This window comes from Vigna umbellata, chromosome 11 (genome assembly GCF_029865625.1).
Source record: "Vigna umbellata cultivar VRB3 chromosome 11, Vumbellata_1.0, whole genome shotgun sequence".
NCBI classification, from domain to species: domain Eukaryota; kingdom Viridiplantae; phylum Streptophyta; class Magnoliopsida; order Fabales; family Fabaceae; genus Vigna; species Vigna umbellata.
Genome location: NC_142175.1, coordinates 3,810,970 through 3,833,047, shown reverse-complemented (window position 1 = coordinate 3,833,047; position 22,078 = coordinate 3,810,970). Strand labels below are relative to the sequence as shown.

General features: G+C 43.4%; 1 protein-coding gene across 1 annotated transcript in view; it reads right to left on the bottom strand.

Annotated features, from left to right (window-relative positions):
• The window catches only part of LOC148190799 (uncharacterized), a 56,035-nt gene that overhangs the window by 713 nt on the left and 33,244 nt on the right, over window positions 1-22,078 (bottom strand). Inside the window, exons 2-3 of the mRNA XM_088102117.1 lie at window positions 1,202-5,022; window positions 69-478 (exon numbers count right to left, since the gene is read on the bottom strand). Coding sequence (XP_087958243.1) covers window positions 69-478; window positions 1,202-4,490 — 3,699 coding nt within the window. The 5' untranslated portion in view covers window positions 4,491-5,022. The remainder of the gene's footprint in view (window positions 1-68; window positions 479-1,201; window positions 5,023-22,078) is intronic.

Sequence of the window (22,078 nt, the reverse complement as noted above, 5' to 3'; positions counted from 1 at the left end):
CACACTACTTTCACGAGATGAACGTCTTTGCCTTTGTAGAGTCTGGTGCGGCTGTCTTCCACACAAACAGGTTGCATCTCCAGTGTCCGGTCTGGGCGAATTTGGATGTCTTCTACCTCCAGCACGTGTGAGGGATCAGCCATGTACTTCTTGAGTTGTGAAACGTGGAAGACTGGATGAAGGTTGGACAGTTGAGGTGGTAACGCCAATTCATACGCCACTGCTCCAATCTTCTTTAGAATTTGATAAGGGCCAACGTACTTTGGTGATAGCTTCTTTGGACGAAGAATTCTCCCTACTCCAGTGATAGGATTCAGCCTTAGAAACACGTGGTCTCCAGCAGCAAATTCTAAGGGTCTTCTCCTCTTATCAGCATACGATTTCTGCCTGCTTTGAGACGTCTTCAATCGCTCCTGGATCAGTTTCACTTTTTCTGTTGTTTGCTGAATTAATTCTGGTCCAGTTAATGCAGTTTCACCTTCTTGGAACCAACACAAAGGAGTTCTACACTTTCTTCCATAAAGAGCTTCGAACGGTGCCATTCCTATGCTTGCTTGATAGCTGTTATTATATGTGAATTCAACAAGCGGCAGAACTTCATCCCACACTCCCACATGATCTATAACGCATGTCCTCAACAAGTCTTCAAGAGTCTGGATGGTTCGCTCAGATTGGCCATCCGTCTGAGGGTGATATGCAGAACTCATCTGCAATTTGCTTCCCAATTCTCCTTGCAATGACTGCCAAAAACGAGATGTGAATCTCGCGTCTCGATCTGATATAATGCTTGAAGGAATTCCATGCAATCTAACAATCTCCTTAATGTACAGCTTGGCCAAATTTGTCATGGACATCCTCAAATTAACGGCCAAGAAGTGGGCACTCTTAGTTAATCTATCTACAATCACCCAAATTGAATCATGGTTTCGGACTGTTCGTGGCAGGTGGGTCACGAAATCCATAGAGATGCTGTCCCACTTCCACTCTGGAATTTCCAAGGGCTGCAGTAATCCTCCTGGTCTTTGATGTTCAGCTTTGGTTCTTTGACAAGTTAGGCAAGAGGACACAAATCGTGCAATGTCACTCTTCATACCAGGCCACCAAAATGACTTCCTAAGGTCTTGATACATCTTGGTCATGCCAGGGTGCATTCGAAGACGGCTGTGATGTCCCTCCTCTAATATGATCCTTCTCAGCTCACTGTCATTTGGAACGCACGTTCTGCCCCGGTAACGTAACATGCCATCAGTTCCTGTATTGAAATCCCTATCTTTGTTTGAATCGAGTGCTGTTAATATCTTCACCAGCTCTTCATCCTCTCTTTGCTTCATCCTAATTCTGTCAAACACATCACTGGAAATTCTAAGATTACAGCACCTTATCACATCCGCTCCTAGATCAAATTGTAATCTCAAATCCCTAAAACTCTCCACCAAGTTAAACTCTTTCACCATCATAAACGAGACTTGCACTGCCTTCCTGCTCAGAGCGTCTGCCACTACATTGGCTTTCCCAGGGTGATACAGCAGTTCGAAATCATAGTCTTTTAAAAACTCCAACCAACGTCTTTGCCTCATATTCAGCTCCCTCTGATCAAACAAATATTTGAGGCTCTTGTGATCACTAAAGACTTGAAATGTTGATCCGTATAGATAGTGCCTCCAAATCTTTAATGCGAACACAACTGCTGCTAACTCCAAATCGTGAGTGGGATAATTCTTTTCATGGATCTTCAACTGGCGAGACGCGTAAGCTACTGCACGTCTCTCTTGCATGAGCACACAGCCTAAACCATGGTGAGAAGCGTCACAGTATACTTCAAATGGCTTGGACGTGTCTGGAATAATTAAAACTGGGGCGCTCGTCAGTTTCGCCTTCAGCTCTTGGAACCGTTCCTCACACACATCAGTCCAAGCGAATGGATGATCCTTTCTAGTCAACTGAGTAAGTGGAGCCACTATCTTGGCGAACCCCTCTATGAAACGTCTGTAATAGCCTGCTAGCCCCACAAAACTCCTCACTTCTGTGACTGAACGAGGGCTCTTCCAATCCAACACTGCTCTCACCTTAGAGGGATCCACTGAAATGCCTTCAGCCGAGATCACATGTCCCAAAAACTGCACCTCCTTTAACCAGAATTCACACTTTGACAGCTTTGCGTACAACTCTTTCTCCCTCAATACGGTTAGTACTGTTCTCAAATGCTCCTCATGTTCGGCATTGCTTTTGGAGTAGATGAGAATATCATCTATAAACACAACTACAAACTTATCCAAATAGGGTCTGAATATCCGGTTCATGTAATCCATGAAGATGGCTGGAGCGTTCGTTACTCCGAATGGCATGACCACGTACTCATAATGTCCATAACGTGATCTAAATGCTGTCTTCTGGATGTCGTCCTCCTTAACCCTTATTTGGTGATATCCTGAACGCAAATCAATTTTTGAAAATACCGTTGCTCCATGCAGCTGATCCAGCAAATCGTCTATCCTTGGCAACGGGTATTTGTTCTTGATGGTCAGCTTATTTAATTGCCTGTAGTCTATACATAACCGAGAGCTACCATCTTTCTTTTTCACCAAGAGTACAGGAGCTCCCCATGGTGATACACTTGGTCTGATGAATTGCTTCTCCATAAGTTCTTCAATCTGTTTCTTAAGCTCGGTCAATTCTGCAGGCGCCATCCGGTAAGGTTGAACAGATATAGGTGCAGCTGTTGTCACCAAATCAATGGTGAATTCAATCTCTCTAACAGGAGGCAATCCTGGTATCTCTTCTGGAAATACGTCCAGAAATTCCTTCACGACCGTGCTCTCAATACTGCTCCCCTTGTTCATCCGTGCTTCTGCCAACCCCCTTAACTCCTTATCTTCATGCGTCATGATGAGAAAACAGCTTGCACCTTCCATTATATCCTCCTTCAATTGACCGAAAGTTACACCCAAGTATTCTTCATCCTCTTCAGGAAACACTAATTCCTTCTTGCCACAATCAATAATAATATGGTTGGCAGCTAGCCAATCCATTCCTAGAATTATCTCCAAGTCCTTCAAAGGTAAACAGATTAAATTCACCTTATAACTATGCCCCTCTACCACAATAGGACATCTAATGCATACGGTAGATGTCCTAAGCTCTCCAGCCGCTGGTGTTGATACCACCAATTCAAACTGCATATCTCTCTCCACTATTCCCAGCTTTTCAACACACGCCTTCGAGATGAAGGAGTGCGTCGCCCCCGAATCAAACAGCACACAACATTGCATTCCATATAACAAGCAAGTACTGGTGATAAGTGTACCTGAACTTGCTGCTTCCGCACCAGTAATTGCGTACACACGCCCAGTAGCTTGGGCTCGACCACCCCTTCCTTGCTGATTTCTTCCTGCGTTTGGCGGCCTCATCACTGCTCTCCCACCAGAGTTGCACTCATTCGTTCCATGTCCACTTCTTCCGCAACGAGCACAATGTTTTCCTCTCGCCAACTGAGGGCATGATGAACGGTAGTGTGGCCCTCCACACTGAAAACAAGTGATACTACCTTGCTGTCCAGACTGTCCAGCAGGAATCAAGGCTTGAGATCCACTTGTGTTGGCTGCTGGACGAGCGTAAGGGGATCCTCTCTGATTCACACTCCCCCTTGAGACAATTGGCCCCCTTACTGTTTGCTGTTTCTTATACCGTTCCACCTCTGCTAAATTCTTTTCCAGTACCTTAGCCCTCTCCACCATGGCAGGGAACGTTCGGATGCATAAACTGGAAATCACAACCTTCAGATCACTGCGTAGACCATTCTCAAATTTTCTGCACTGCCACTCCTCACTAGTGGCCATTGTATTGAATCGGACAAGGTGTTTAAACTTATTGGTGTATTCTGATACAGACATTCCACCTTGAACCAGTTGTAAAAACTCCACCTCCTTTGCAAACTTTACGCTGTCAGGGAAATATTCCTCATAAAACTTATTACGGAATACTTCCCAAGTAACAGGGCGGTGAGCGTCTACCAGTATGGCCCTTGTGCTCGTCCACCAATGGCTTGCTTCTCCAGTTAATAAGTATTCTGTATACGCCAACCTGTTCTCATCCGGACACCTTTTGGCGTTAAAAATCCTCTCCATATCCCTCAGCCACTGATCAGCCTCATCAGGGAGGCACTTCCCACTGAACTTAGCTGGGTGATGCTGCAGGAAGCTCTCCAAACTCCACTCGGCAGCAGGTTGAGCAGCGTTTGAAGAAGATGCTCCAGGCGCACCTCTAGTTGCAGCCAAGATTTCCATCAACTGCCTTTGCGTGTTTTCAGAATTGACACGCGAGGCCTCCAAACCTTGCATAGCAGCTTGGTTTTGCTGCATCAAGGTGGCGTTTTGCTCCAGCAACGTGGTATTCTGTTGATGCAATCTTTCCACCACGGTTTCCAACAATCTAGTGTTGTTGGACGTTTCGGACTCATTCGGTTGAGGAGGAGGAGGAAGTCTAGGTGCCATTTGTTCTCTGGATGCAGAGAAAAACAAACGAGCATTAGTTATGTCCAAGAGTTAAAACAATAATAACTCATTAAACATGCAATAAGCACACAGCAAAACACAGTGCACTCATAACCCTACAGTGTCCTTAGAAGAACAAAACTGCTCTGATACCACTAATGTAACATCCCAAAATACAGTAATCACTATAATTCAGAATTAATTACAATTAACAGTAATCACAAACAGTCTTTGCATTTAAAACTGGATTGAAAAGCCTAACGGCATCAGTACAGAGGACGCGTGTAAACGCATACAATAAAACCAAGAGTGAACGCTCTTAAATACATAAACTAACGTGCACCAAAATACAATCAGAGATGAATAAGACGAACGGCCTTACAAAATAGGTGGCCGAACGTTATAACTATGCTAACATGTACAGCCTAAATCAAACGAGCACTCTAAGGCTCGGCCTTTACTTCAACTTCAACCAGATTGGGGTCGTCCAAATTTTCTTCTTCCAGCATTGCTTCAAGGGATGTACCACCATCTGCTCACATCCACAACGGATGATCATTGCATTTGACAAGACGGAGTATACATGTACAGTAGACAACACAATGGAAAATGCAAGGGTAAGCTTATAATATTTAATTTATACAATCAACACATACAGTTACATTTCTAAACACACATACAGCATGTAATTCATCAAATAATAATCATATAAAGGCATATAATAAGACAGACCGTCCGGACTGTATGAACCATGTAGTTACAGGCGTCCTTGCACCCGAGTGGTGTAGTAACTGGGTAACACCAAACAGCTGCCACTCAAGGTAAGTCCGTTCTTACGTCGCCCATGTTAACTTATGGACTAAGGACCTCCTGCCATTCCCACGCATGACTACCCCCTTCTACTTGAAGAGGTGTATCACGGAATATCAGGATGGACCAAGCCAGCATTAACTAACCACAGTCATACCTTAACAATTCAATATTCAATCATATAAGAGACGTTCCTCCCTGGAACGCTCGTAAAAATCCAATTCCAATAATTCGTTCAACATATCATTCGTCCACATTAAACATTTCTCATTTTCACATTTTCATTCTGTGTTCCACTCTCTTAACATTAACGTCATGCATTCTTTACTCAAATAAAACGAACTTATTACAGAACCTTTGATTTCACGTTTCTGAACAAAAGAAACGAACTCTTATTCACTGATGGACATTAAGAATTCTTAAAGAATTTAGATGAGATTGAATTTAGAAGTTCAGAATAATACTTAGAAGATGTTGAGTACAAGAACTTTAGGTTGAATCAAAAGAAATAATTATCTTACAGAATAACTTAGATAAATAACCAGAATATTTAAAGTACAGAAACAACTCTTACTGTCAATGAATGAACGTTCAGAAATTTACTTTGGACGAACGTCAATTACGTTCGCTCAGAATTCAATAATAAGGACGAGCGTTCAGTTAGAAACCGAACCCTGCTGTGGACGAACGCTAGGTCAATGACCAAGCACGAATCAGCACTAACGCTGGTTATAACCCAAGCGCTTTATAGGACGAGCGTTTCGGTATAGGACCGAACGCCAACTTTGGACGAACGTTCAGTATAAGGACGAACGCTCTCTAAAACTAACGTTCGACATAAGGTCGAACAACAATAAGGACGAACGCTCGACATGAGGCCGAACGTCATTGAGGACGAACGCTCGACTTAAGACCGAACGTCACTTATTTATAAAGTTTTAAATATTGATCTATACTGAGCAGAACGAACGCTCATTCACTCAATTGGGGGACGCTCGTTCTCGAGCAGAATTCATTCCAAATGAATGAATTCCAATCTAAGTCATGTTAACCAAAAACCGAACGGTCTAAGACCGTACAGTGACGAACGTCCTTTTTGCAACAGAGAATGATCAGAAAATTTAGATTTTTCACACTTAGCAGAATTTTTCCAGATTTCCATTTTCCAACTTTATACTTCCATTTCAGGTTTAATTCCCTTCAAACATCATCATCATGCATTTAAAATCATTCCAACCACACAATAGCCATTCTCCATTCATCCATAATCAACTCAACATGCATTTAAAACAAATTCAACATCAAATATAATTCATACAAGCCGTATCAGTTCATGACAGATTCATCCAAACCAGAATGCATATCAGATATCAGTGATCATTTCTAACAACTCAACTTCATATTTTTCACACATGCAAAACAAACCAGAAATCATATTCCATATCAGTAAACGTTCCTAAATACTCAAACATCATGCTTTCCATACATGCATCTCAGATCATAAATCAAACAGTATAAATTAAACATATAAACTTCCCTTACCTTATCAAGCAGTTCACTTCAATTGTTTAGAGTTTCTTTCGTGCTCTTACAGCTTTCTATCAGACTTTCACTCAACCACCTCCACTTAATCTAACACACCAAAACCGTAAGCAGATCAGACTTCTAACTTATGCATGCAACCAGAATTTTGGTGTGCATGAACCAAATGGACGAAGGTGCAGAGATGAGAACTTACCAGTTCAGTTCTCAATTCTGTTCGGATCAGAATGAGGTTCACAGTGCAGGGAAGGTTTCTATGGTGTCTGAAACAAGATCAAAGGTTTGCTGGTGAATTTTCTTAGGAAGAAGATGAAAACAGTTTAGAGAGAGGGCAGAGAATTTTGGAAGCATAAATTCTGAGAAGAAGATGAAGCATGCAGGAGGAAGAGGGAGAGTTTTTTTTTTCCAGAATTATTTTTCTCTTTCCCTGCAGAATAAACTCCCCATCCTCCACACGCCACTTGTCTCCCACTAACCTTCTCAGAATGCTCCAACCGTGACACATGGCAGGCGCATGCAGTGGAAAGGTGAGTGCATTTTGACGTGTCACGGTGCATTAAATAGTGATTAGAGATTGAATTAATGTGTACTAATTATCAGGTTCTCACAATGTTACGTACTTTTGTTTTTGTATTTTATTTCGTTTATGTTTTCATTAAATATCTATACTTATGTTACATATTTTCGATCTCTGTGCTGGAGGATAATTGTAACATCCCAATAAATAGTAATTACCATTAATCAGAATTAATCACATTTACAGAAATTACAGTGCAGTCTTAATATTTACAACAGCTGTTCAAAATAAAAACCGAACGTACTAAAATTTACAGCGTTCAGAATCTACCAAAAAAATAAAACGAGTCCCTGGACGAACGTTCTGCAAAACTATACACCTAACGTCCCAAAATACTATACAGAAAGATTAACAACTGCCACAGGACGAGCGCTCTACTGCTCAGCTTTAACCTCAACTTCTACCAAGTTGGCATCTTCCAAATTTTCTTCTTCCAGCAATGTTTCAAGGGGTGCCTCACCATCTGCTCACATCCACAACGGATGATCATTGCATTGACAAGACGGACATACAAAAACAGTAGACAACACAAGGAAATTGCAAGGGTAAGCTTAGGTAATTTAATTCATATCACTAACATAAACTTTAACATATAAAATCAATCGTACAAATCCATAACAGTACATACACAAAGCATAATATAACTCATCCAAATTCTCATAAATGACGACTGTCCGGACTGTATGAAGCCATGTATCTACAGGCGTTCTTGCACCCGGGTGGTGTAGTAACTGGGATGCCCTCAACAGCTGCCACCCGAGGTTAACCCTATCAGTCCAAAGTACTCAGTAGGACTAGGGCCTCCTGCCATTCCCACACATGACCTACTCCCCTCTACATGAGGATGAGCACTCACGGAATATCAGGATGAACAGCCATCAGCAGCTTTACCATGGTCATACTACATAACTTCTCACATTCACATCATGGAGACGTTCCTCCTTGGAACGCTCATTCACAATTCAATTCAATAAGGTTCATTCAAATACCATTCGCACATATTAACCAGTTCTCTTATTCACATTTTCATTCTATGTTCCACTCTCTTAATTTAAAGAACGTCCATCTTTTAATAAATAAAGACGAACGAATTTCAGTACACTGCAACCTCGTTCCTGAACAAAAGAAACGAACCCTTATCCATTCACGGACGTTAAGAACACTTAATAATTGAATTGAGATTAAGACTAAAAGATCAGAATAATACTTAGGAAAATTCTAAGTATAAAGACTTGAGGTTGAATCAAAAGGATAACTAGATCTTAAATATATTTAAATAAAGAATCAGGGTATTATTAAATTCGGAAGCAAACACTGCCAGTCAATGACCGAACGTAAATTAAGGATTTGGACGAACGCTAGTTACGTTCGCTCACGAAGAAATGATAAGGACGAGCGTTCAGTTATAGAACCGAACCCTGCTTAGGACGAACGCTAAGTCAATGACCGAGCACTAAATAGAACGGACGTACATTTATCACGGACGTGCATTTATAACGGACGTTCGGTATTGGACCGAACACTAACTTAGGACGAACGCTCAATCTAAGACCGAGAGCTCATTTGGACGAACGCTCAGTCTAATACTAAGCGCTGCTTATGACAAACGCTGGTAACAAAACCGAGCGTCCTAAATACTCTTCAATTTATTTTCAATCGTTGGACACGCTAGGCTGAGCCGAACGCTCAGACCTAACCATTCACACAATTAACGCTCGTTCTCAATCAAAATCCTTTCCAAATGAAAGAATTCTTATTCTAAGTTATTTTCCAGGGAAACCGAACGGTATAAGACCGTTCGATGACGAGCGTACATCATCAACCAGAAAAGATCAGATTTTCCAGATTTTTCATTCACATTAACTTCAAAATTTTCATACGATCCATAACTTAGAATTTAGCTTTAACATAAATCTCATACATTACAGAATTCATATTATCATTTCATCAATACAGAATCTTCCATTTTCCAGTTTCAAACATATCATCATCAACATCCAGTTCCAAACATTATCATTCCAAATCATAAAGAAATTCAATCATATTCCAAATCATACATCTCATTCTCTGCATACGGTTCAAACAACATTCATAATATACATCCAATTCAACAACAGAGTTCATTCCAGCATGCTTAAACCATTATACATTTCATAAATCCAATTCAATTCATGCTGTCATACACACCATACCAGTATAAATTAAATTACTAAAGCTTCCTGTTTCGGCTGGATCCGGGCGGACCCTACAAAAACAAACTTCAGAATCGGACGTGCGTCTCCGAGTGGTCGAGTCGGGCGGCGGACGCTTTCTCTCCAGCGGACGGGCGGACGTTCGATGACGGACGAACGCGAACAGTATTGACCGGACGAACGCTTCCTGTGCTGCTCCTCACTCCAAGCTGGGCGGACACTTTCTGTGCTGTTCCTCACTCCAAGGTGGGCGGACGTCCTCCTCCAGACGCTCGCTCTCTGCTCCAAGCTGGACGGGCGTCCTCCACTCCCGGCGGATGATCCTTACTTTCAGCTCCAAGCTGGGCGGGCGTCCTCCCTCTCCTCGGCGCTGCTCCAACCTCCCAGTTGGGGAGGGGCCGGGTACCTGCTAAAGGCACTCCGACGCTCAAGTCAGTGATATGACAGAGCGATTGTGATGCGTGTATGCATCGTTATCAAGTTAAGTTTTTCAGTTCATACCTGAGACCTTTATTTATAGTGAGTTGTAATGGGCTTTTACCTTTTGGGGGCCTCGGAACGGCCCAATAATACCTTAATCTTCATTAAGGACTTTATTGTGTCATTAGCACAGCTAAGTGCGGATCGGTTGGGATTGGTGGTCGGTCAGGGAAGTTACCCGGGGTGGGCGTCAAGTCCTTGGGCGGACGTCAACTCCTTGGGCGGACGTCCAATCTTTGGGCGGACGTCCCATCATTGGCCGAACGTCCAGCTCTTGGGCGGACGTTCAGTCAATGGGCGAACGTCCCATCTTGGACGAACGTCCCATCTCTTGCGCGGATGTCAACTCCTTGGGCGGACGTCAACTCCTTGGGCGGATGTCGACTCCTTGGGCGGACGTCGACTCCTTGGGCGGAGGTCAACTCCTTGGGCGGACGTCCACTCCTTGGGCGGACGTCCCATCATTGGCCGAACGTCCAGCTCTTGGGCGGACGTTCAGTCAATGGGCGAACGTCCCATCTTGGACGAACGTCCCATCTCTTGCGCGGATGTCAACTCCTTGGGCGGACGTCAACTCCTTGGGCGGATGTCGACTCCTTGGGCGGACGTCGACTCCTTGGGCGGAGGTCAACTCCTTGGGCGGACGTCCACTCCTTGGGCGGACGTCAACTCCTTGGGCGGATGTCAACTCCTTGGGCGGACGTCAACTCCTTGGGCGGATGTCAACTCCTTGGGCGGATGTCAACTCCTTGGGCGGATGTCAACTCCTTGGGCGGACGTCAACTCCTTGGGCGGATGTCAACTCCTTGGGCGGACGTCCAATCTTTGGACGAGCGTCCGGCTCTTGGGCGGACGTCCACTCCTGGGCGAACGTCCACTCGGGCGGACGTCCACTGCTTGGGCGAACGTCCTTCTTGGGCGGACGTTCCACATTGGGCGGACGCTCCACATTGGCGAACGTCCTTCTTGTTGGGCGGACATGCCAACCTTGGGCGGACGTCCACCTCTCAGATGGTTGGCTGCCCGTTCGGTCCTGATTCCTGGGCGGACTTCCTTGGACGGTCGTCCGGTTTCTAAGGACGGACGGTCTAGACTATTTGGCGGACGTCCGGATTACTGGGCGGGCGTGTCTTATGCCGGGAGGACCTATCAGTACACTTCCCTTACCTGGTCTAGCAGTGAACTCCCAAATGCTTAATGATTTCTCTCGATCACTCACAGCTTTCTACCCAACGAATCACTCCACGATTTTCACTAAATCTAAGATACCAAAAATGACACAAAGTTCAGACCTATAACTCATGCATGCAACCAGAATTTGGTTCGCATGAACTAAATAGATGAAGGTGCAGAGACGAGAACTTACCAGTTCAGTTCTCAGTTCTGTTTGGTTCAGAAGAATGCTCACGGTGCAGAGAGGTTTCCTACGGTGTCTGAAATGAGATTGGAGGAGATGAAGGTGAGTTATCTTAGAGAGAAGATGAAAATGGTTTAGAGAGAAGCTAGAGAATTTGAAACGTTTGGTTCAGAGGAAGAAGAAAGGTGTATGCGTGAATGGAGAGAAGGTTTTTCAGAAAATCAATTCCCTTCTCTCGTAAGACGAGTGTCCAATTCACGGATGCCACTTGTCTTCCACTACAAATTTCCAAAGGTTCCAGCCTTGACACTTGGCAGGCGCATGCAGAGTGGAAGTGAGTGGGTTTTGACGTGGCACGGTGCAATAAATGATGATCAGAGAATGGATTTGTGTGCTAATTAAATCAGGTTCTCACAATAATCGTTCTGACATTATTGATTTTTTGAAAGAAATAACTTTTGATGAAATTATATTTATCTTTTGGACTGAAACTATATTACTTTGTTTCATGTGTTTGGATATATCTTTTACACTGTCTAATGTGACATCCCAATTATATACATCATTCATATATAATAAAGACGTCATCATGCATAATATAGGAAAGCAGTCAAGAGTAATTTAAGGATTACAGTCATCCTCATAATAGTACGGAATTGACAACAAGAGTATTAGAATTTCTCCATGAAAATCACGGAGAATTTAAAACTTAAAACGCACACGAGTTCTTCCAAACATTAAGAATTTCGAAATAATACTAGCTAATCTAAGCTGCAGCACTTCCGTCTCCATCAAGGGCTGCTTCCAAAGTATCCTCTCCGTCATCTGCTCCCATCCAAGTGGATGATCATCGCCAAAGAAACATACCCAAACAGCACACAACACAAACAATGCAAGGGTGAGCTAGATATAAAAAGCATGTTATACATACAGCACAGTTAATTCATGCAATCATTCATAGCTTCATATAAAAGAACAATTAAAGCATACTTATTGATCCATATTTCACACACTCCCATGACATGTAAACATTCATCCAAACATGGTAAACTGACATCACAAGACTTGTTACTTTATACCCCGACTCGTCCAGACTAGAATGATTACCGAGCTATGGCGGGTCTTGCACTCGTAGTGGCTTTATGAAACTTGGGCACTCCCGCCCTGGCACTACCGCCTTGTGGAACATTAGGCACTACCGCCTGGTGGAACATTAGGCACTCCCGCCTGGTGGAACATTAGGCACCCCCGCCTGGTGGAACATTAGGCACTACCGCCTGGTGGAACATTAGGCACTACCGCCTGGTGGAACATTAGGCACTCCCGCCTGGTGGAACATTTGGGCACTCCCGCCCGGCCACAATCACGAGTTTAATCCGTTATTACTTACCTTGGATCATATGGAAGCATCCAAGACTAGGACCTCCTGCTACTCCTCACCACATGTTCAATCCTCTCTACATGAGAAGAAAGACCATAGGAGATTCAGGATGACCCCCAAAACTGAGCTACCATGTAATCATTCTATACAACCCCAAAACACCACCATGTATCCTCTCCTTGAGGATCATGGAATTACGTCCATGAATTATACTGTTATGTTAAACCTTATCCCAAGTTATGAATGACCAGATACCTCCATAATATCACATTAAATCCAATGTATTTCATACATTCACATAAATCCCATTTACAGTATATATTTTCCAAACATTTTGCACATAATTCAATTCAAGAGAAATGAACTTAAAACCCAATATTTTCATAACACTATTTGAACGAACGTTTTCTTCCGAACGGCATTGAACGAACGCTATATTTCCTCAGACCGAACGCTATTTCACCAACACACGCCGAACGCTCAAATTAAAACTTAGGACGAACGCTATTACCAACAGGCCGAACGCTACTATGCTAATTGAACGAACGCTATAAGATTCGCAGGCCGAACGCTAAAACCGATTGAACACTATTCACCGAACACAATTGCCGAACGCTACTTTGCCAATTGGACGAACGCTATAAGATTCAACAGGCCGAACGCTAAAACCGATTGAACACTATTGGGACGAACGTCATTTCCGAATACTAGGACGAACATCACTTGAACGAACGTCATTTAAACAATTGGACGAACGTCATCTAAACAATCTTGGACGAACGTCATCTAAACCATTTGGACGAACATCATCTAAACAATCTGGACAAACGTCATTTAAACCATTTGGACGAACGCTAAGATTGCAGCATGAGATTAATTGAACGAACACTATTGAAGCCTAATAGAATATGGTCAAGATCGAACGCTATCCATCAAAAATACACTAAGACCGAACGCTACAAACTACCTAAGAATACTTACCTCAGTATAAATAATTTACCAACACCGAACGTTCAATATTTAAATATAAGACATCAGATTTAAGATCGAACGCTATGCTAACTAATTCATCAAAACGAACGTTCAAACTCTTTAAACAAAGAATATCAAATTTAGATCAAACGCTTAAATTACTAAAACATCAAAACCAAACGCCCAAGATTTAAGCCTAATCAGACTAAATTCAATCAAACACTACAGTTCCCATACACAAAGACCGATCGCCGAACACTCACCAAAACTAGCCAAGAACGAACGCGAACGCTCGTTACTAGAGGACACAAGACCGAACGCTTACTAATCCACTCAAAACCGAACGTGCAAATTTTCATTTTAAGGCCGAACGCTATACGGGCGAACGCTCGTTCTATTTTGGCCGACCACTATTGGTCGAGCACCAAAGACGTACGCTCGTTCTGCAGAATTCTGCAGAAACGCAGCAGATTTCCAGATTTCCCAGAAACCCCATTTTTCATCCCCTTTCTTCCCAGATTTGTTTCAACAACAATATTCTACCCTCACTCATACAGATTCATACTGAACAAGATCACTCTAAAGCACAAATAGTTCATCAAATCTCTTAATAACACAAACCTCAAATACATCAATTATTTCTACAATCTACAGAAAAGATCTAGCTCCCCTTACCTCTTGAAGACTTCCTTGGAAACCTTGAATCAATCTCTGAGTTCTTCCTCTGTCGTTCCAGTTCTCTGCTACAGTGCCCAGCTCTCCTTCTCTTCTCCCAGAACTTGCAGCACGCCTCTCACTCCTCCAGAATTTCAGAATCCCCAAATCCCTTTGAATCCATGGCTTTTACCTTTAAGAAGGAAGAAATGGTGCTCTTGGACGGTGCAGAATGAAAGAAAGGGACCTCTGAGTGCTGCTCCCCATTTGCAAATAAAATAAAAGCCCACTTCTGATATTGGGGCGGCTGGTGCTTCCAAGCATGATGACTGCCGCCCCCCACTGAGAACGTGCGGTCATTACACCTCCCCCACCACTTTTTATTTTAAATGCACGGTCCTTACATTCTCCCCAACAACAAAAATTTTCGTCCTCGAAAATTAGGCTTAACAGAATAAGTGGGGGTAAGCTTCTCTCATCTCGTCCTCTAACTCCCAAGTAGAGTCGCCTGTTCCACTGTTCCAGATCACTTTGACAAGTTGGACAATTCTTCCTCTAAGTTGCTTGTTTTGACTCTCCTCAATCCTTATTGGTTGCACTTCAATTGACAAATCTTCTCTGACTTGCACATCGTCAACTTCAAGCACATGAGAAGGATCAGACATGTATTTTCTCAATTGAGATACATGGAACACTGGATGCAAGTTAGCTAACCGAGGTGGCAAGGCTATCTCATAAGCTACGGGTCCTACTCGTCGAAGAATCTGGTAAGGACCAAGATATCTAGGAGAAAGTTTCCTAGCACGAATGGCTCTTCCTACACCTGTAGTAGGAGTCACTCGGAGGAACACATGATCCCCAACTGCAAATTCTAACGGTTTGCGTCTCCGATCAGCATAGGACTTCTGCCGATTCTGAGATGCTCGCATCCTCTCTTGTATCAGCTTCACCTTCTCTGTAGTCTGCTGAACTATCTCTGGTCCCGTCAAAACTGCTTCTCCATCCTGAAACCAACAGAGAGGTGTTCTACAGCGCCTCCCATACAACGCTTCGAACGGTGCCATGCCGATACTAGCCTGATAGCTGTTGTTGTAAGTGAACTCAACCAGTGGTAATATCTCATCCCATACCCCTAAGTGATCCAAAATGCAAGTCCTCAACAAATCTTCAAGCGATTGGATCGTCCGCTCAGACTGTCCATCTGTTTGGGGATGATACGCCGAGCTCATCTGAAGTCTGCTTCCCATCTCACTCTGAAGAGTTTGCCAAAATCTGGACGTGAACCTCGGGTCTCTATCCGATACAATACTCGAAGGCACTCCATGCAACCTTACTATCTCCTTAACATACAGCTGCGCCAACTTCGCCATAGACATTCTCAAATCGATCGCCAAGAAGTGAGCACTCTTGGTCAATCGGTCCACTATTACCCATATTGCATCATGCCTTCGGATAGTGCGTGGCAAATGGGTAACAAAGTCCATAGCGATGCTATCCCATTTCCACTCTGGAATTTGTAATGGCTGTAATAAACCTCCCGGTCTCTGATGCTCTACCTTCGCTTTCTGACAAGTCAAACAAGAAGCGACGAACTGAGCTACATCTCTCTTCATACCGGACCACCAAAAAGACTCCTTGAGGTCCTGATACATTTTAGTCATGCCAGGATGCATGCTAAAACGGCTTTTATGACCTTCCTCAAGGATTAACCTCTTCATTTCTGAATTACTAGGGATACAGACCCTACCTTTGAATCTTAAGATACCATCAGCCCCCAAAGCAAAATCTTTTCCTTGCTCAGTCCCAATCAAACTGGATGACGTTTGGAGCTCAACATCCTTCGACTGCTCTTCTTTAACACGCTTCAACAAGTCATTGGACACCACCAAATTACTGCATCTGATGCTGTCAGCTCCAAATTCTACCTGCAACCTCAAATTTCTGAAGCTTTCCACCAACTCTAACTCTCTGACCATTAAGGCTGAAATATGCACTGACTTCCTGCTCAATGCATCTGCCACCACATTAGCCTTCCCAGGGTGATAAAGGAGATCGAAATCAAAATCTTTAAGAAACTCCATCCATCTCCTTTGCCTCATATTAAGCTCCTTCTGATCAAAGAGGTATTTCAAGCTCTTATGATCACTGAACACCTGAAATTGCGCGCCATACAGATAGTGTTTCCAAATCTTCAAAGCAAAGACCACAGCTGCCAACTCCAAGTCATGAGTGGGGTAATTCTTCTCATGAACCTTGAGTTGCCTTGATGCATATGCCACTACCTTCTTCTCCTGCATCAGTACACACCCTAATCCTTGATGAGAGGCATCACAAAAAAACCTCAAAAGGTTTACCTGTGTCAGGGATAACCAAAACTGGTGCACTGGTCAATCTGCTCTTTAGCTCTTGGAAGCTAGTCTCACAACGGTCGGTCCAAACAAAAGGTTGATCCTTCCTAGTCAGTTTTGTTAACGGTGCCACAATCCGGGAAAAGCTCTCAATAAAACGACGATAGTAGCCCGCTAGACCCACAAAGCTCCTGATTTCTGTGACAGTCTTAGGTCTTTCCCACTGAAGTACTGCTTGCACCTTAGCGGGATCAACAGCAATTCCTCTAGCTGAAATCACATGCCCAAGAAAAGAAATTTCTTCCATCCAAAACTCACACTTGGACAGCTTGGCATACAATCTTCTTTCTCTCAACACTTCAAGTACTGCCCTAAGGTGATCTTCATGTTCTTCCCGAGTTTTAGAATAGACAAGTATGTCATCAATAAACACCACCACGAACTTATCTAAGAAGGGTCTGAAAATTCGATTCATATAGTCCATGAATATGGCTGGAGCATTAGTCACACCAAAAGGCATAACCACATACTCATAGTGACCATATCTAGACCTGAACGCCGTCTTCTGCACATCATCCTCTTTCACCAAAATCTGATGATAACCCGACCTCAGATCAATCTTAGAGAATACCGTGGCTCCGTGTAGTTGATCCATTAGATCATCAATCCTTGGCAACGGATACTTGTTCTTGATCGTCAACTTATTCAGCTGTCGATAGTCAACACACAACCTCGAACTACCATCCTTCTTCTTTACTAGCAACACTGGCGCACCCCATGGCGAAGCACTTGGCCGGATAAACTGTTTCTCTAACAACTCTTCAATCTGCTTCTTCAACTCAGTCAATTCAGCTGGAGCCATCCGATAAGGGGCTATGGATACTGGTCCTGCTCCTGAGACCAGATCAATAGAGAACTCTACTTCTCGCGGAGGAGGTAAACCAGGAACTTCTTCAGGGAAAACATCCATGAATTCATTCACAACCAGAAGGTCTACACTCTGGTTCCCAAGCGACAAAGAGTTTAAATTAGTAGTCCCGTCCATATGAAACATGATTAGGAAACAGCTGGCACCCTCGAAGATATCCTGCCTCAATACACCGAGCGATAACGACATAACTTCATCTTCTCCGGGAAATATTAACTTCTTACCACTGCAATCTAAAAGAATACGATTGGCTGCTAACCAATCCATTCCCAGAATTACCTCTAGCCCTTGCAGAGGTAAGCAAATAAGGTTCACTCTGAACCTGCGCCCCTCTACCTCAATAGGACATCTGGAGCATACATTAGATGTCCTGACTAACCCAGCTGCTGGTGTAGACACCACCAGGTCACACGGAAGCTCCCTGACAACTAAACCAAGCCTCTCCACACAAGCCTTAGACACAAAAGAATGTGTCGCCCCCGAATCAAACAACGTCACACATGAAGCTCCAAATAACAAACAACTGCTGACAATTAAATTACCTGCACTGGTTGCCTCAGCCCCAGTCAATGCATATACTCTCCCGGTTGCCTGAGGTCTGTGTCCACCCCTCTGAATAGGTCTGCCAGCCTGGCGTGGCTGTGGTCCTGCCCTCCTAGTAGTAGGACAGTCTCTGGCATAGTGTCCCTCTTGCCTGCAGATATTACACCTCCTATACCCTTCTAACTGAGGGCAGGACATCTGGAGGTGTGGTCCACCACACTTGAAGCATCTAACGGAACTGGCAAAACTGGATTGCCCCGATGACTGAGAGGAAAAACCCCTGGACCCGGAGTAAGAGGGTCTAGAGAAAGGGGTCTTTCTAGAACTGGAGCCTCCCCGGGGTATCATAGGTCCCCCAACCCTAACTGGCTGGTTCTGTTGTCTCTGTGGTCCCTCTGGTTCTCCCTTAGTCTTTTCCATATCACGGGCCATCTCTACCAAAGCGGAGAATTCTCTAATGTGCAATCCTTTCACCAGTAACTTGATATCCTTCCTCAAGCCATTCTCAAACTTACGACACTGCCATTCTTCATTTATTGACATGGTGTTGAAGCGAAGCAGGTGTTTAAAACGATTTGCATACTCCGATACCGATCTGTTGCCTTGAGTCAACTCAAGAAACTCTACCTCCTTAGCAAACCTGACACTATCTGGGAAGTATTCAGTGTAAAATTTAGTTCTGAACAACTCCCAAGTGATAGGAGTCCCGTTCCCCTCCATGATGGTCTTTACACTCTTCCACCAATGTCCAGCTTCTCCTGTCAGCAAGTATTGGGTGTAGGCCAGCTTCTTCTCATCCGGACACCCTTTGGCTTCAAAGATTCGCTCCATATCTTGGAACCAATGATCGGCCTCATCCGAACTGCATTTGCCAGAAAACCTGTCGGGATGATGTTGGAGAAAACTCTCCAAACTCCACTCCTTGACTGAAATGGTAATAGGGGCAGAAACATCAGGAGTAGGTCTTCCATTAACCAGCATTTCCCTGAGGAACTTCTGAGTGTCTTCAGCTGACACTCTTGCAGCTTCTAAGTTTTGAAGGGCGATGGTGTTTTGTTGCACCAAGGTAGCATTCTGAAGTTGCATAGCCTCAAGTACAGCCTCCAATCTTACGGTGTTCTCAGAAGGCTCAGGCTGAGAAGGTGGAGGTGGTGGTGGTCTAGGTGCCATTTTCTGCTCATACAGAGAAAAACACCATTAGTCCAACCCAAGGAAACAAGGACAACCGTCCAACACAATACTAAGAGTACACAGCATAAGCAGCGCACATACACACCCTACAGGATCCTCTAAGGACAGAAACTGCTCTGATACCATTAATGTAACGTCCCGATTATATACATCATTCATATATAATAAAGACGTCATCATGCATAATATAGGAAAGCAGTCAAGAGTAATTTAAGGATTACAGTCATCCTCATAATAGTACGGAATTGACAACAAGAGTATTAGAATTTCTCCATGAAAATCACGGAGAATTTAAAACTTAAAACGCACACGAGTTCTTCCAAACATTAAGAATTTCGAAATAATACTAGCTAATCTAAGCTGCAGCACTTCCGTCTCCATCAAGGGCTGCTTCCAAAGTATCCTCTCCGTCATCTGCTCCCATCCAAGTGGATGATCATCGCCAAAGAAACATACCCAAACAGCACACAACACAAACAATGCAAGGGTGAGCTAGATATAAAAAGCATGTTATACATACAGCACAGTTAATTCATGCAATCATTCATAGCTTCATATAAAAGAACAATTAAAGCATACTTATTGATCCATATTTCACACACTCCCATGACATGTAAACATTCATCCAAACATGGTAAACTGACATCACAAGACTTGTTACTTTATACCCCGACTCGTCCAGACTAGAATGATTACCGAGCTATGGCGGGTCTTGCACTCGTAGTGGCTTTATGAAACTTGGGCACTCCCGCCCTGGCACTACCGCCTTGTGGAACATTAGGCACTACCGCCTGGTGGAACATTAGGCACTCCCGCCTGGTGGAACATTAGGCACCCCCGCCTGGTGGAACATTAGGCACTACCGCCTGGTGGAACATTAGGCACTACCGCCTGGTGGAACATTAGGCACTCCCGCCTGGTGGAACATTTGGGCACTCCCGCCCGGCCACAATCACGAGTTTAATCCGTTATTACTTACCTTGGATCATATGGAAGCATCCAAGACTAGGACCTCCTGCTACTCCTCACCACATGTTCAATCCTCTCTACATGAGAAGAAAGACCATAGGAGATTCAGGATGACCCCCAAAACTGAGCTACCATGTAATCATTCTATACAACCCCAAAACACCACCATGTATCCTCTCCTTGAGGATCATGGAATTACGTCCATGAATTATACTGTTATGTTAAACCTTATCCCAAGTTATGAATGACCAGATACCTCCATAATATCACATTAAATCCAATGTATTTCATACATTCACATAAATCCCATTTACAGTATATATTTTCCAAACATTTTGCACATAATTCAATTCAAGAGAAATGAACTTAAAACCCAATATTTTCATAACACTATTTGAACGAACGTTTTCTTCCGAACGGCATTGAACGAACGCTATATTTCCTCAGACCGAACGCTATTTCACCAACACACGCCGAACGCTCAAATTAAAACTTAGGACGAACGCTATTACCAACAGGCCGAACGCTACTATGCTAATTGAACGAACGCTATAAGATTCGCAGGCCGAACGCTAAAACCGATTGAACACTATTCACCGAACACAATTGCCGAACGCTACTTTGCCAATTGGACGAACGCTATAAGATTCAACAGGCCGAACGCTAAAACCGATTGAACACTATTGGGACGAACGTCATTTCCGAATACTAGGACGAACATCACTTGAACGAACGTCATTTAAACAATTGGACGAACGTCATCTAAACAATCTTGGACGAACGTCATCTAAACCATTTGGACGAACATCATCTAAACAATCTGGACAAACGTCATTTAAACCATTTGGACGAACGCTAAGATTGCAGCCTGAGATTAATTGAACGAACACTATTGAAGCCTAATAGAATATGGTCAAGATCGAACGCTATCCATCAAAAATACACTAAGACCGAACGCTACAAACTACCTAAGAATACTTACCTCAGTATAAATAATTTACCAACACCGAACGTTCAATATTTAAATATAAGACATCAGATTTAAGATCGAACGCTATGCTAACTAATTCATCAAAACGAACGTTCAAACTCTTTAAACAAAGAATATCAAATTTAGATCAAACGCTTAAATTACTAAAACATCAAAACCAAACGCCCAAGATTTAAGCCTAATCATACTAAATTCAATCAAACACTACAGTTCCCATACACAAAGACCGATCGCCGAACACTCACCAAAACTAGCCAAGAACGAACGCGAACGCTCGTTACTAGAGGACACAAGACCGAACGCTTACTAATCCACTCAAAACCGAACGTGCAAATTTTCATTTTAAGGCCGAACGCTATACGGGCGAACGCTCGTTCTATTTTGGCCGACCACTATTGGTCGAGCACCAAAGACGTACGCTCGTTCTGCAGAATTCTGCAGAAACGCAGCAGATTTCCAGATTTCCCAGAAACCCCATTTTTCATCCCCTTTCTTCCCAGATTTGTTTCAACAACAATATTCTACCCTCACTCATACAGATTCATACTGAACAAGATCACTCTAAAGCACAAATAGTTCATCAAATCTCTTAATAACACAAACCTCAAATACATCAATTATTTCTACAATCTACAGAAAAGATCTAGCTCCCC